At 41.2% G+C, this 15,499-nt stretch overlaps 2 protein-coding genes and 1 long non-coding RNA gene across 9 annotated transcripts in view; 2 read left to right on the top strand and 1 right to left on the bottom strand.

Moving 5' to 3' along the window:
- Positions 1–5,090, top strand: part of frem1b (Fras1 related extracellular matrix 1b) — a 46,476-nt gene extending 41,386 nt beyond the window's left edge. For all 6 annotated transcript variants that reach the window (XM_005478759.3, XM_025903120.1, XM_013275102.3 and 3 more), the window contains 11 exons: positions 297–498; positions 878–1,022; positions 1,135–1,264; positions 1,564–1,636; positions 1,734–1,883; positions 2,234–2,547; positions 2,780–2,833; positions 2,916–3,077; positions 3,189–3,307; positions 3,772–3,857; positions 4,779–5,090. In XM_005478759.3, the coding sequence (XP_005478816.1) occupies positions 297–498; positions 878–1,022; positions 1,135–1,264; positions 1,564–1,636; positions 1,734–1,883; positions 2,234–2,547; positions 2,780–2,833; positions 2,916–3,077; positions 3,189–3,307; positions 3,772–3,857; positions 4,779–4,987 (1,644 nt within the window). In that variant the 3' untranslated portion in view covers positions 4,988–5,090. The remainder of the gene's footprint in view (positions 1–296; positions 499–877; positions 1,023–1,134; positions 1,265–1,563; positions 1,637–1,733; positions 1,884–2,233; positions 2,548–2,779; positions 2,834–2,915; positions 3,078–3,188; positions 3,308–3,771; positions 3,858–4,778) is intronic.
- Positions 5,091–7,171: 2,081 nt separating this feature from the next.
- On the top strand, positions 7,172–11,799 carry LOC106098698 (uncharacterized). Of its 2 annotated transcripts, XR_001224962.2 has the most exons (3): positions 7,222–7,259; positions 7,389–7,435; positions 9,402–11,799. It is a non-coding gene; the product is annotated as an uncharacterized LOC106098698 (long non-coding RNA). The 2 variants fall into 2 exon arrangements; XR_001224963.2 differs by lacking the exon at positions 7,389–7,435 and having other exon boundaries at positions 7,172–7,259.
- Positions 11,800–13,683: 1,884 nt separating this feature from the next.
- Positions 13,684–15,371, bottom strand: LOC102082461 (mast cell protease 1A). Its single transcript, XM_019351153.1, has 5 exons — positions 15,280–15,371; positions 15,056–15,209; positions 14,671–14,809; positions 14,252–14,473; positions 13,684–14,144 (listed from the first exon to the last, which is right to left on the bottom strand). Exons 1-5 carry the CDS (start codon positions 15,335–15,337, stop codon positions 13,917–13,919), a joined length of 801 nt encoding a protein of 266 aa, XP_019206698.1. The 5' UTR covers positions 15,338–15,371; the 3' UTR covers positions 13,684–13,916.
- Between the last annotated feature and the right edge of the window lie 128 nt (positions 15,372–15,499).

Raw genomic sequence — 15,499 nt, 5'->3', positions numbered from 1 at the left:
AGCAACCTGTAAGCCTGACTGAAGCCCGACTGTTATCTCTCTACGACCGACACATCATCCTCTCCTCTGAACTCCGTCTGAAGACACGTTCCAGAAAACCCTGTTTGTTAAACTGATCATTCGGGTCCTGAAGTGAGATGATGAGTTGATGACGGATGCACAATTGACAACTTTTTGTGTGTGTTTGACTCGTTTGGTTTCTTTTAGCTTCCTGCTGCTCAGTTTCCTCTGATCTTCGTCTCCCTGAAGGTGCTCACTGTTTCTGTGTTACTGATTTAACTTCCGGCTGTGTTCAGGTGGATTGGGTCGACCGGACGCCTCCCACTCTGACCACCAGGGGGAGTCCCAGCACCGTGGTGGATCTGGGCGGCGGCCGTTATGGAATCTTCATCACCAACAGAGAGCTGCAGGCCTCAGACCCTGACAGCCCCACAGAGGAGCTCGAGTTCTCCATCAGCAGACCTCCACGCTTTGGATACCTGGAGAACGCCGCCACAGGTTTTTGAGGAAACTGATGGTTGCTTACACGGGATCACCTGTGCAGGGCTCACCTGTGCAGGGCTCATGTGCTTCTCCTACTGAGAATCTCTGATTTCTGCAACCTAAACATGCTCCTTCTTATCTTTAATATCAAAACTTAGGATAATGTTTATTTTAGAGTTTCAGGCCCATTTTGCTCTTTTTATTCATGAATGGGAGGTTTAATTATTTTATTAAACATTTTATTTAAATAGCTTTGTATTTTTGCTTGCTAAGTCAAAATTTGATGTCTGAATTTAAATTTTTCTTTAAGTTTTAATCTCATGTTTGAGTGGTTTTATTTTCTTGTGCAGTTAGATTAAAAGCCTTCCTCCTCTTCCTCCTTCCGCTCCATCAGGGTCGTACATCAAAGGTCGTTTCACGCAGCGTGACGTGGATCAGCGAGCTGTGATGTTCGTCCTCCCCGCTGACGTTGAGGTGACGTCTGACAGCTTCCTGTTTGTCCTCAGAGATCCGGCAGGAAACAGCGCGTTGCCTCAGACGTACGTTACATCACATCTTGCCTGTCTGCTCGTGGTTACTCTGAACATAAATGAAATGTTCGGTCAGGTGGGGGCGCTGTCTGACTCTAACAGCCTCTTCTTTTTCCTACAGGCTGGAGCTGTCCTGGTCTCGAGTGGAGCTGTCGGCGACCTGCTACAGAACCTGTGAGACAGCCGGGACGCTTCAGATCCGCGTGCAGCGCAGCGGGAGGAGCGCTGACCCTGCCTACGCCGCCATCCAGGTCACGCCTCGCCCGCCTCCTAGTTTAAAATGTATAAAACAGGAAGTTCCTCATGTCTTTGTCTTCTCAGATTGATTCTGTTTGAAGTCTGAGTGCAATCGCTGACTTTAGCTCTCAGACGTCTTCCTGAGCGTTTTTCAGTTTTCAAGCCGCTGTGGTAAACCTGCGAAAGACTTCAGCTTTTACGAACTCTGACTTAGATTAAAAGCAGCTGAGAAACGAGTGAAGCCGACGTGTAACGAGCAGGAAGCTGTAGCTTGGTTTGTTTTGGACTAAAATCCTGACGTCTTCTTCTTCAGGTGGACGAAGGATCGGCCAAAGCTGGCAGAGATTTCACTCACAGCACTGCGAGTCTCATCCAGTTCGATCCAGGTCTGACCGCCGCTTGGACTTTCACCGCCTCATCATGTGACCTGTTGTGGCGCAGTGCGCAGTCCTGGTCTAACAGCTGTTTTTTGTCGTGCTTCAGGTGTGAAGGTGAAAACCTGGAACATTTACCTGATTGACGACGGCCTGGAAGAAAACCACGAGAGCTTCAGGATCACGCTGAGAAACCCCCAGAACGCCGTCCTGGGACCAAGGAGCTCAGCCACCGTGGAGATCATCGACCCCCGCCGAGGTGACGTGATCGATCTGATCAATATGTCCAATGAATGAATGAATTTAACTCTGTCTATAAATTGAGAAAGAAATTCAATAAAATCCTATATGAGTGGGATTTAAAAATGATTCCAGTTGACTTGAAATGAAAGCTGCTGCTTTATTTTTCATTTAACGGGTTCAGATCTGACAGTATTAAATGCAGCTGGTTCTGATTAACCAGGACGTCAGCGATAAAAGCTCGTCCTCTCTATAAACCATCAAACCATCCTCACACCATCACAGTTAGGACTTCAAGTCTGTGGTTCGATCTCCTGGTCAGTATTAGATTCGATGTTCGAACGTTAAAGGATCGTTTCTGTCTCTCAGGAAGCTGTGACCCAGACGACCTGAGGGTAGAAGATGATCAGCGCCCCCTTCCTCCTCCTCCCCCTCCTCAGCTCCCTGATCCTCCACAGCCAGAGGAGGAAGAGGAGGATCCGGTCATCAATATAGAGGCGGAGCTGTTGTGGGAGAACCAGCCTCACCCGCCCCGAGGAGACGTCCCGAATCGACACCCACTGGACTACAAAGAGGTGGAGCCACGAGACCCAGAGCCCCACAGCAATGGCTACACCCACCACAGCAGCCACCCAAACATTCAGCAGCACACTGGAAGCAGCACTGGGAACATTGGAAGCACGGTGAGACACGGACAGAACATGAATCTGAGTTCTTTAAACTTTAAACAGTCAGAGTGAACGATTGTCACACGATCGTAACACATCAGCGAACAGGAAGTTGGGCTCAGATGGGCACCGCCTCCACTCTGAAACAATATCTGTTCACAGATTTGTGATCCACTTTCTCATGTGTGTGTGTTTGTGTGAGTGCGTGTGTGTTTGTGTAAATCCTGAACTTTGTGTTGTTGTTCAGGTCCGTCTGTCAGCACAGAGGAGGCCTGAGGACGAGCAGGAGAAGGTTTGGACGGTAAGACGCTCAGCCAGTTTATCCAGAGACCGACTGAAGCTCACTGTGTTAATGTCTCCTCCTCCTCCTCCTCCTCCTCCAGTTCCACAGTCTGACTCCTCTCCGGCTGGAGGAGCTGCAACCGGGCGATGTCGAGTGGAGCTGGTCAGCTCACGGTCGCCCCCTGCAGGAACTCCAAGTTGGAGATTCTCCTCAGATGGCTCATCAAGCTCAGAGACACCATCCGGAGCTCCGCCAGCACAAGGCACACACACACACACACACACACACATGCGCACACACACACACACACACACACACACACACACACACCAGAGTAACCTTTGATGACCTCCGGCTGTCTGTGTGTGTTCAGGTGGGGAAGTCTGTGAGCAGCTCATGTCCTGACGGCTGGACGCACCACAGGAGACGATGTTACATCCTCAGCCCGTCCGTGGCGAGCTGGGCCAGCGCCGACAGAACCTGCTCGCTGCTGTAAAGAAGCCGCTTTCTCCTCTGACCCAGTTTACGTTCTGTTTCCGGTTTGCTGATTGATCTTTGGTTTCAGATTTGGTCACTCGTTTGAGATGTTACACAAGTCAGAATCATCACTGATGTCCATGACATGTTTTAAACATGATCACGAGTCTCGCTGTAACACATCTGATGGTTTAAAGGAGGTCCTCACAGAGTTTCTTCCAGCTGTGCGTGTTTCTGCTGTTCGTACAGCAGCATGACATCACAGCGAGTCGCTCAGCACGTTCTTCTGTTTCTCATCTTTAACGTGGCAAACAGCCTGCAGCTTTGAAACAAGGAAAAGATTTCAAACTGTCGCAGTGACTGTTTGATTTTTATTTGAACTTAATGAGCGTTTGAAAACGTATGAGCAGGAAGGAAATATTAACCAATAAAGAACCTGCTCTCTAATGTGACCTTTGACCTTTGGTCTCCTCTGGCAGGTTTAACAGCAGCCTGACCGACGTGCACTCCAGGAGAGACGTGAGCTGGCTCTGGAGGTTTGCAGGGAAGAAGCCATTTTGGATCGGTGGGTGTTTCCTCGAAAATGATAACCAGTAATTAATCAAGTTCATTGATAGTTAGTTTAGCTGTTTCCTGATGTTTCTCAGCTTTTGGGTCATGTGGGCTTTTATTCACATTTAAAAAACTGAAAGTTTTAACATAGTCACATAAACCCCAGCAGGCCTCTGTGGTTTGACTGGGAAATAAATTTTATTTCACTGTTTTGTTTTGTTTTTTAGGATGTAGCACAGATATGTGAAACTGTACGCAGGCTGAATCTTGTCCCTCACAGATTTTCACTTTGGGCTTTCAGCAACACCTTGCTGCACCTGCAGGCTCAGAGAGAGTCAAAGGTGATGCTGATGCTGGAGGAATAAACATGTGAACTCTTCAAAGATTGTAAAGAAAAGTTCTGTTTTCAGAGATTTAGAGTTTGGGGCATCACTTTGAATCCATGGCAAAGAAAGCGAAGCCATTGTCTTTTTTAAACTCCAGTCTCAGACCGATGAAGCTGTCAGGGTGAGTTTTGTGCTTACATCAGGTTACCTGGCAGGAGGCTGTGCTGCAGGTAAACTGCAGGATCATTGTCACACAGGTGCTGAGTCTGTTCTCACACACCTGAACACAAAGGAAGCTTTGTGGTGTCAGTGTGGCCATACGTATCATATCAGAACTCTGCTGCAGTTGCTGAGCTCCGAGCATGCTGTTCTGGTTGTTTCACTCCTGAATCTCTCATCTTTTGATGCTTTGAACTCTTTGGAAACTTTCAAGCTCGCAAACCTGAGCAGGTTTTCTTTATTGATGAGTTTTCGGGCTGATTCTGATGACGATGAAAGGTTTTTGTTTCAGTGACTGTGGAGCTCCAGTGGATGAAATGTTGTATACTGAGGCCTGGTGTGTGTCAGTCTTTGCTTCCAGGCTGATGGCTCCTCTCTCTGCTCCTCAGGTCTGTCTGGAGGTCCGGGACGCTCATCGTGGGCTGACGGTCGCTCGCTGTCTTCCTCCAGACTCAGGGGGTCGCCGGTGAGCCTCGGTGAGCCCGAGGTCGACTCCAACTGCGTGCTGGTTCAAAACCCGAGAAGCTGGATCTCCACGAGCTGCTCTGCAGAAACTCAGCACTCATTCATCTGTTCCTCGCCAGCTCAAACTCACTGAGACATTGATAGCCGGTGGCCTTTATATTTAACGTGATGAGGTGATGCTGCTCTGTACATTAGTTTCATACTTTGTCTTAATAAAGCTGCTGCACAAACACAAATATGAGTCCGCAGTTTCGTGATTTCTTTCCTCACATTTTCAGATAGGTTTGTATTACATAGGTATAAAGGGTGTCAGTGATTGGAGTCGATGTTTAAAGAGAGTTTGAACAGATGAGTTTTGACTTGAATGAGGAGAGAGAGCCAGTATTCCTGATATCAGGAGGAAGGGAATTCCAAAGCTACCAGAGGTGCAGAGCGGCTAGAAGGAAGAAATATACAGCTGAGTGTCATCAGTGTAACAGTGAAACTTAATATTATACTTCTGAGTATGTGACCAAGTGGAAGCATGTAAAAAATTAATAGAAGAGGCCCCAATACTGAACCCTGGGGCACACCAGCAGAAACAGAAAATGAACCTGAAAAGTGAGATTTAAGTTGAATGAAATGAATGCGATCTGAGAGATACGAGGCGAACCAGGCAAGGAGGATATGACTAATGCCAATGGCTGCAAGTCTTTTCAGAAGGATAGTGTGGTAAATCAAAGGCTGCACTCAGAGAAGGGTGAGGATGGCAAGGACACTGGAGTCACCTGCCATCAGGAGGTGATTGGTCGTTTTTAATAGTTTCTGTGCTGTGAAGTGGGTGAAAACCAGAGTAGAATTGTTTATAGAGATTATTGTTACTGAGATGTGTGTGAAGCTGAGAGGCGACAACATTCTCAATAATTTTAGAAATAAAAGGGAGGTTAGATATCTGTAGAAAGTTATTGAAATTATGGGGATCTGTACCAGCTTTTTTTTTAAAGAATTGGAGTAACTGACGCAGTTTTCAATAATGAAGTAACAACTCCAGCGCTAAGGGAAAAGTGAATAATGGTGGCAATAACGGAGGCCAGTGAGGCTTTAACTACAGATGTATTTAAATCACTTTCTGAGAACAAAGAACAAAGATGAAATGTGGATATTACCATTGTTTCAAAACAAACTGCCATGTTTGCTGTACTGTCTACAAAATGTCTCGTTTAGATGAGTAGGTGAAACAAAGTGATCAGCTCTTATTTGTGAAACAACAAGCATCTTCTTTACTGCATGAAGGCGTAACCATCGATAACTTTGCATCCGTTGATTACCAGCCATTTGATTTTGTACAAATCCGGCCAACTCTTCCACATTTGTTTTTCCATCTGACCAGATGCAGCTTTCGGCACCATCTCTTCGGCATACATATATTTATCACCACGATATGGTTATGTTCTAAAGAGCAATCATTGCCTTCCTCGTGCATGTTTGAGCTTGCTCTGCTTCACTGGTTTCTTCGGAACAAGAGATCCGGAGCACCTTCTTTGCAGGTGCTTGGAGAGATTCGGTTTTATGTTAGCTTTTGTGTTCTCTGCACAAATTACACTTTTCTGTCACACAGTTTTTAATGTTTTTGGAAATTAATTTCTGAATTTGAAACCACATTTAATCCGCACAGATACAAATACTTTGCACTGAATTTATGTTTTACCTCACTTTTAGATAATCAACACACGTTTCCACAGAAGCCATCTCTTGATAACAATTGACCAGCTCTCTGACAAGGTGTACAAACACAATTTCAGGATATAGTTGCTGGAATTTGTATTAGGAATGAGGAACAATCGGACTCAGGATATTCTACACCCTTCCTTAAAGCAAACATTCTAATAAACCTTCAATGGTTACTGAAATATTTCAGTTTTAGATTTGTAATCATTTTTACAAAATTTAAGAAACTCTCAAAACTAATTTTCACTCTGAATTTCTTTTAGTGCAGACTAAAAACATGATAACTTAAGTAATTTAAATACTAATTAAAAGTAAAGCGGTCAGAATTCTGAAACGTCTCGGCAAACTGGTCGTTCTTCAGTGTGTATTCTACATTCTAACATGCGGTCTTGTCAATCAAATCACAGAAATAACAGAGACTTGATGGCAGTTAAATTTAGAGCAGTGAAGAGTTCTGCACTTTTTTTTCACTGACACTGGCAGATCTCTGCTTTCTGTCATCGGCTTATTTGTAAAAACACTTGTAGCCCTCTTCCAGAGCAATGTTTGGGAGCCATAAAAAAACCAACCACATGATAATTATAGGTACAGGTAATGGGAGGAGTCAGGCGAGGCATTATAAGATATAAGTAGGAATGCTCCAGTTACACATCGACAAGCCTCACACAGAACTCAGCTGGTCTGCACACCTTTACCAGGTAAGAGAGAGGTGATCACAAACTCTATGTGATGCAGATCAGAGCACTGTACAGAGACTCATGCTACCATAGGTTTGTAATTAATTACTGAAGGTTGTATGTTGCTGCTTTGACTTATTATTAATTTAGATCTCAGTCCTGCTCAGAAGACAGAGTTCCTTCCAAAGATTCCTCAGGTGCGTCGGAATAAATAAGAAAGGCTGAGAATGTTATTCCACGCACTCTTCCCCCCGTGTACCGTTTCCACTTGTGCGTTTTGTAATGAAGACTTGTTAAACTTGAGTGCCGCTCTCCGTGTCCGTCTCTGCGCTTGGGTCCACGTTACGTACTGTCCTCTGGGCCTGCCTCAGTGTCTCCTGCTCTAGTTTCTTTCTCTATGTGTGGAACTAAGCATGCAAATACCATGTGCGCTAGCAAAAAGGGATCGGGTGGAGACCCAAATGGCAAACAACTGTACCCTCCATGGTTCACCACCAGATGGTGCAAAAGAGCAAGCTCAACGAAGCATCAAATGCAGAAGACTGTTCATCATCCTGTCATCCTCTCATTCTCTAAGATTGTGTTAAATAATATGGTTAAAAGTCCACTTCCCTCTCTCCTAGACATCACTACCATTCCACTCTTCATCAGTTTCACTAACTTTTTTCCATCTATTCTCCTATGTCTCTCCTTTTTTTTAAATTCATTAACTGCACTGCTTCTGTCATCTGCTAAACACTTCTTCTGTCTCTGCCTGTAACTTATAACTTGTCTTGAACAGTCAAAGTGCAAGCTATTTAGTGGGAGTCACACTGTTCCCTCGCACACAGTTAACACTGCAATTTATTATTATACCTTTTCATTATATGCTGCCTCTCTTTCTTTTTTACACTCCCAGGATAACTTGTTATTTTCTTTAAATTGCTGTAGTTGTTGTCATTAGGCCTGTTTAACTAGAATCATGCACGCCACTTGCAAACTCTCAACATTACTACTGTAGATTGAAGTCACCCGTCAACAGGCTCTGGGTCTTTTCATCCATACAAGGTAGAATGTTGCAATGCATTTATAACAAGTGTAGAAAATTTGCAGCTCTCTCAGTCTGCAAGTTCAACTAAAATGTTGAGGCGCTCGTTTCACTCAGTGAATTTTAGATCATTTAAAATTACATGGAGAAAAATCAGACCAGAGACCAGCAATTAATAAAATACATTTTTGAAATCAAAACAGAGCTGCAATCCATCATGAAGCAAACAGTGACATCATCAAGCACTAGTTTATTTTAACCAGACTCGTGAAGCATTGAGGTTTCAGTTCAAGCTACATTAACTAACTATAACTAAACTAAAACACAAGCGGTTCATTAAAAGACATGAGGTTTTTTTTTTGAAATTTTATTATTGCTCAGTAATAAGACAAAAGTATTTCTTACCTGAGTACGAGATTAATAAAAACACACCATAGCCATGCATTAGTTTAATTTGTTTATATTTAGCAAATGCATTTTGCAATTTAGAATTAAATTGCATTCATGTGCAAAACTTTGCATTTCCAAATGAGATTCAGAACATGCAGTGTCCACACAGAAAGGGCCAAGGGCCATTTTAAAGATGTCATTTTGAAGTGTTAGTTGGACACTAGCAAACAATTTCAATAACAGTGAGAGATTCTGAATTATTTTTTGGGGAAAAAACAGGGCTGTAACTTTAAGACACTAAAGCAGGTAATCATCGCCTGATTTTGACTATGACTTTGTACTTGGAGAACGTGGCTTATTATTTTTCTCCAATCCCAGTTACTCCAGTAATGAACAATATGACATGAAATATTTCCACCAAATTTAACAGACAGGAAATGAATTTCTAAAAAGATTATTACCCTGTTATTTGACATTTAAACACACAGATGTCACTTTCTATTTAAAATCACTGGCACATCTGAAACCTGCAGAAATAAATTAAGACTGTTAATCTATGCAGATGTCACGGGGTGGAAATGGACAAGTCACCTAGGGTTTTTTATTGTGCATGAGTTGCTGTGTTTTACTATTTTTAATATTTAAATATTGTACAGTCTTTTATTCTCATGGTTTTATTGCATGTTTTCTTTTAATTGATTGATTTATTTTTTTTATCGTATTTATTCTTGACTTGTCCTGGAAAGACTCCGCCCCTCCCTGATTATTAAGTTGACACACCTGGGAGGTCCCAGAGGCCAGTAAGAGGGCCTGGCAGGTCAGGAGAAAAAAGCAGCAGAGATGGCGAAATAGCTGGTGGCTATCTCCTACGGCGAGACCGCAGTGCTGGCGTGGCACAGAAAGGCTGCGGGCGGGGTTGAGAGCTCTGCCCATCCGGGGTAAGTCCCGAGACATATCGCGCTGCAATAAACCGGTCCACTGGAAGGAACAGTGACTATCGCTGCCCCCTCTCTTTTCCAGCACTCCGGAGCGGACAGATAGACGGGACGGCTGGGGACGCCGCCGGGTTTTCCTTGCCCCGCTCCGATTTTTACTGGATTTTAATGCTGTGGCTGACGCCACCTGACTTTTCATGTTTATGTTTTACTGGTTTTTATTGTGTTCTTTTATTGTGTTTAAAGCCCCACTCATCTGGTTTGTTGGCAATATACTGGTGGAGAGTGCCAGCCCTTGTAGCTTCATATGAAACCATGACCTCAAACACACTGTGGTTGTAGGTGGATGGTATCATGAGACACCGCTCACGAATCCTCCACAGGACCATGTGATTTTTTTTTAAAGCCATATAATTGTTTATTGTCCATATAGTACTTGTTAAATATGACATTATAATTTTGACAACTTAGTATCATTAATTTACCAGCTACCGTAATTTGGTTAAAATGTAATTAGTTGTGATATTTGTGATTTCCACATGTCACTCTTTATTTTTGACATATTTACTAATATTAACTCAGAAAGTTACAAAAATTACTTGCTGAGAAAATTATTTCAACATATTCTTGCTGTGCTAACCCTTAATGTGATTTATCAACAGCAATGGATAAACAAAATGGGTCTAGTGGTCTGATTGTCTGGCAAATAATCAATTTTAATAACATTTAGGTTATGTTAGCATTAGCAACATAAAGTGAAAAATCAACCATTTGGTTTAGCACTTTTAGGAAAAAAATAAACATTTAATTTAAGTGCATCACTGCTCCCCTCGACCTAGTCTAACAGACCACAGTCTCTCTGGACCCGTGCAGGATAGTGCATTACTCTAACCTTTGTCACAATAATACAAACTGACCAGCTGAGCTCACACTGGTTAACTGTCTTTTACATAACTTGTGAGTTCAACAACAAAATTATAATTCAGTACGTTTCTAAAGATGCTTTACAAAATGAATGAACCTTATACCTTCAGCAACTCGCCATGTACAGATCATTTAAAAAAAAAGCTGATATATATAAAATCACATATAAAAGCAAGTGGAAACCTACAACAGTGCAAGTTATTAGTAAGTTAGTACACCTTTCTTCAAAAATAGATAAACAGGCCAAATTTATCCTCCACATGAGATGGTATTGTAGTCCGTGTGCAGATGGGTGGCTGCACTCCAGAGGAGATCCTACCTTTTATACAAACTGCTGTATACATTCTTTATTGTGCTGGTCTGTAAAATCTATGTAAAACACAAACTTGCCTTTAGTCTTTCTTTCCCTGCTTTGTCTCAGTCTGGCGTGAACAAGCAGATGCAATCGAGTTTTAATTCACTGCACAGTCTCAGTGTTGCTGGCCACCATCCATTAAGCTGTGCTTGCATGAAGCTCACCATGTTTATTAACAGACGCGATTGATTGAAAGATTGATTGTTTATTTCAAGCATATGCGTACATACATACAAAACAGAGCATATATACGAAAAGGAAAATACTGTCTTCTTGTACAACAGGTGTTCAAAAAGCAGTGGGAAGAAGTAACACACGTTACCACCCCCTTCACATATTTATAGCTCAGTCATGTAATTGTGAAGCTGCTTCCAAATGTTGTATAACCATGAGAATTTATCACATTGGACTGCATGAAAATCATATCTTTATACATTGATTGAAATTTCTGAATATATTTGTCTTGTCAATTAATTTTAAATTTAAATGTAAAATTATTTTCACTAAAGACACTGTGTTTGTCTTATACAGGTTTAAGTTGCGGAGAAATGCCGTTACTGTTTGTTCAACTATTGCAGGACAACCACTGTTTAAGTGAAACAATAAATGTTATGACATTAAATTTGAATGCACATGTGGTAAAACATATTTTTGTTGTAAATCTACACCAACTACCGAGTGAAAGGGTTTTCAGTACTCATTCATGTGCTTTCTATTATTTTATGCACCCCCTTTTATGGCCACATAAGCCTCTAATTTTGGAGATTTTTAATCCAAGTTTTTACTCATTATAATTATTTAATTTCCTTTTTCAGTAAATGAGTCATTTAAAGTCCAGTTTGTTTCTCAGTATCGTGTATCTGGCTTAGTCACACATGTGGAAATGTTCTTGCGTCTCTCATTATTTTTGTAATAATCAGGAAATGCAGATTACTGTCACCATTTCCTCTCTCTGATGTGAATCTGCAGTTTATCAGCTTCTCTCGCTGTTTGAGCTGTTTTTTTCTTTTTAAGTAAAAGGACACATACATATACACAATTTGATGACCACAGTTGAGTCCATGTTGATTTTTAAATGCACCTCTTGTTGTTTGAAGATTGAAGGTTTCCAGGGGCCCGTTCTTCGTACCTCGCTTACTACATCCAAGATCAAATGACACATCCAAGATCAAATCATCGCGCTAACTTTGAGCTCGCTAATCCGGTTCTCCGAACACACCTGTTGTTGACGATTAGTATAGCTGGATGAAGTAATCTGAGATCACTGGGTGGCTTAAAAGGGGCTACGCATCGATAGTAGAAACATTGATCGGCAACCCTGTGATTGGTCGGCGAAGATGTCGAAGGAGCGCGCTCAGTATTTCACGGCAGCAGACCAAGAACTCTTGATTGAGGGATATCAGGAGTTTCAGAGTTTAATTAAAACGCAGGGGAACACTGCAAAGGCTGCAAAAGCAAGGAGAGAGGGCTGGCAGAAAGTTGCTGACAAATTAAACTCGTAAGTGATCCATGATATTACATTATATCATGTGATATTATATTATACCACATTATATTATATTACATCATATCCTCTTTCACATTAGAGCCACAACAGGACCCACTAGAACATGGGAAAAAGTAAAAGTGAAATATAAGAATATTCCACAGAATGGTAATATTTATCACTTATATTGCTTTTAGTCTCTTGAAAAGAGACCCTGGAATAATCTGTTTGTTTGTTTATAACAGCAACCAAGAAAAGGGCAGAGCAAATAAAGGCAGGTGGTGGTCCTGCACCCCCTCGTCACACCCCTTTTTGTACTGTGACATTTATTGACATTGTGGGTTTTTTTGTGTGTAGTTTGACATAACACTCCATCACTTTTACCTGTTCCCATGCAAGGGGTGACTGAAGCATGCACAGTAAGTTGGGAGTAAGTATATACAGTACAGTAAGTATATATATATATATATATATATGTATGTATATATATATATATATATGTATGTATATATATATATATATATATATACATATATATATATATATATATATATATATATATATATATATATATATATATATATATATATATATATATATATATATATATATATATATATATATATATATATATATATGGAGGGAGAGAGAGAGAGAGAGAGAGAGAGGAAGAAAGTAAATAATACCCTCACGGGAGAATCGATATCTCTCTATGAGCACACCGTCGCGCTGAGCTAAAGGATCCCGTCTATCCCGCAATATACGCTAAATTCTGTAAACTCTCCTTATCAATCTTGCACCTTCCTTGCTCGCGTACAAACGGACAGGACATGGCTGCGACAGACTTCCCAAATCCACCTTCGCTTTTTTAGCCGTGGTCTGTCATCTTGTTCGCTCGTAGTAATTTACTATTACTACTCTAAAATATGAATTACATCTGACATGATCTACTACATGTAATAGAATGATTAATAGTACATTTCCCTTTTTTTCGGAAATGACCTGTATGTATCTGTATGAAATCAATAAAAGAATCAAATGCTGCATTATCTTTAGTTACATTGATAATATTTATTTATGGTAAAACAGTGGCGACATATCGCTCTTGCTTTCATATAACTGCAGCGGACATACCTGAGTGGCCGCGATCTAATCCTGTTTACATAAAGTAAACCTGCTCCCGAGCAGGTTTACGCTTACGGATCTGTTGCTATGACAGCAAGTCCCAGATGAGCTTCGGAGAACCGAACGATCCAAGATCACGCGAAATCGTCAACATTCAAATCCGGCTAACTTACTTAGCGAGGTAGGAAGAACGGGCCCCAGTGATTATTATTTTCTTTGTTGACAGTTAGTTTCCTGATCAGTTGACTTTTTGTTTTGTGTTTAACTTAATAAACAATGACAAAAAATGCTTGAAACCAAAGCCTCTGTAATGTTCTCCAGCCAAAAATCAAAAATATTCCCTATAATTCCAAAATCACATATCTGACAGACTATCAAATGTTCTGTTTATCACAACAGCTGATTTAATTCCTGTCAATTACCATGTGCTATTAGACTAATCAGCATCTCTAACACAAATATGATGTTCCTTAGAAACAGGAATGATGGTTACTCTATCGGTTGTTGGAGAATGTAACTTTCCCTTATGTTCTTTGATGGAGTCTCTGTGGTCAGGTATCTTAGTATAACTCTGAATTGTTGAGCCATCTGGGTTTGATCCGCTGGCAGATATCACCCCATATGCCTTTCCATCTTCACAGACTAACGGACCACCACCGTCTCCCTGGAAGTATTTAGTATTTACACAATATTTAGTAATTGCTTTGGAAGTGAATTTCTGTTGTTGACCAAAGTTTGTTTCTTCATGTTAGTGTACAAAAATACACTTACCAGACCAGGTCTTCTCTTACCCTCAGAGCAGTACTTGTTTGTGTTAACACACAGCTCATTGTCAGTCAGGGTCACATTTACTTCCAGGAGTTGGTCAGATAGTTTACCGTTTTCTGTTGTTCCCCAACCAGAAATGACACATGCTTTTGGCAGAGATCCATCATCACAGTCCGCGAGAGCGATGGGTTTCACTTTGTCGTTCAACTCTGCCTTGGTGCTCAACTTAAGGAAGAGAGAGAGAAAACCCTTTAAAAAAAATAAAAAATATTAGCGCTGTTAAAAACAGTCTGTTTTAGTGCTGCATTCAGTTGGGCTCAACTTCAGTAACACGAAGAGGGGAAAAAAGTAAAATAAAAATCAGTATGTACAGGATTTCAGTGCTACTTGAGAGAGAGAGACACACACACACACACGCAAACCTTAAGCAGCATCATATCATTTCTATAATCAACTGGATCGTAGCCTTTCATTAGAAATGCATTTCTCCCAGGCACATTAACGTGCTGTACACCATTCTGATCAAGATAATTATGAAGTCCCAGAAAAACTTTGTAGGACCTAAAACAAACAAAAAAAAAAGTGTATCATTTGTTTGATAAAAATAATGATTTTTTGTTCTTCTATTCACCCAAAAAATTATTTTGGGGTAATTTTATCTACTAGTCATGAAGCTTCATAAAAACAGTCTCAATATATGACTTGACTTTAATCTGGAGATCACAGATTCTACAGGAGGACCCTAAACACAAAAAACGGTTTACCACTGCAAAAAACAAAACAAAAACCCCAGTGTGTTAGACTCACTCGGCTTGGCAGTGTGCAGCGGTTATCACAAAATCCTCATTGAGAAGGAAGCCATCACAGTAGGTTCTATGACCATTTGACTTGTGGAGCTGCAAAAGCACCATGTAAGGTCTACTGTGAGGCACAGCCTCGTGACCTCCAATGATCGCATGGCCTGGGAGAAAACTGAAATAAAGTATATATACAAAAACAAATGTGTGTGTAAAATATGTAAAGATCTTTACCTTGTTGATGAAAGCTCAGTACCAGTGTCAGTAATGTCAGTTTATAGTAAATAATCATGGTGCGATCTCAGTCAAGAGTTCAGCTGAGATACTGAAGAGAAATAATAATCTCTGATCATTTTCACCCTGAAATGTTTCCTATATATTTGTGTCATTTGCATACGCATGCTCAGTGATGTGGCTTTGAACCACATTCTTAAGGAAGGTAAATATCGCCTTA

This window comes from Oreochromis niloticus, linkage group LG23, assembly GCF_001858045.2.
Source record: "Oreochromis niloticus isolate F11D_XX linkage group LG23, O_niloticus_UMD_NMBU, whole genome shotgun sequence".
Lineage (NCBI taxonomy): Eukaryota > Metazoa > Chordata > Actinopteri > Cichliformes > Cichlidae > Oreochromis > Oreochromis niloticus.
The sequence above is the reverse complement of the archived record's forward strand: the minus strand, read 5'-3'. Positions and strand labels throughout refer to the sequence as shown.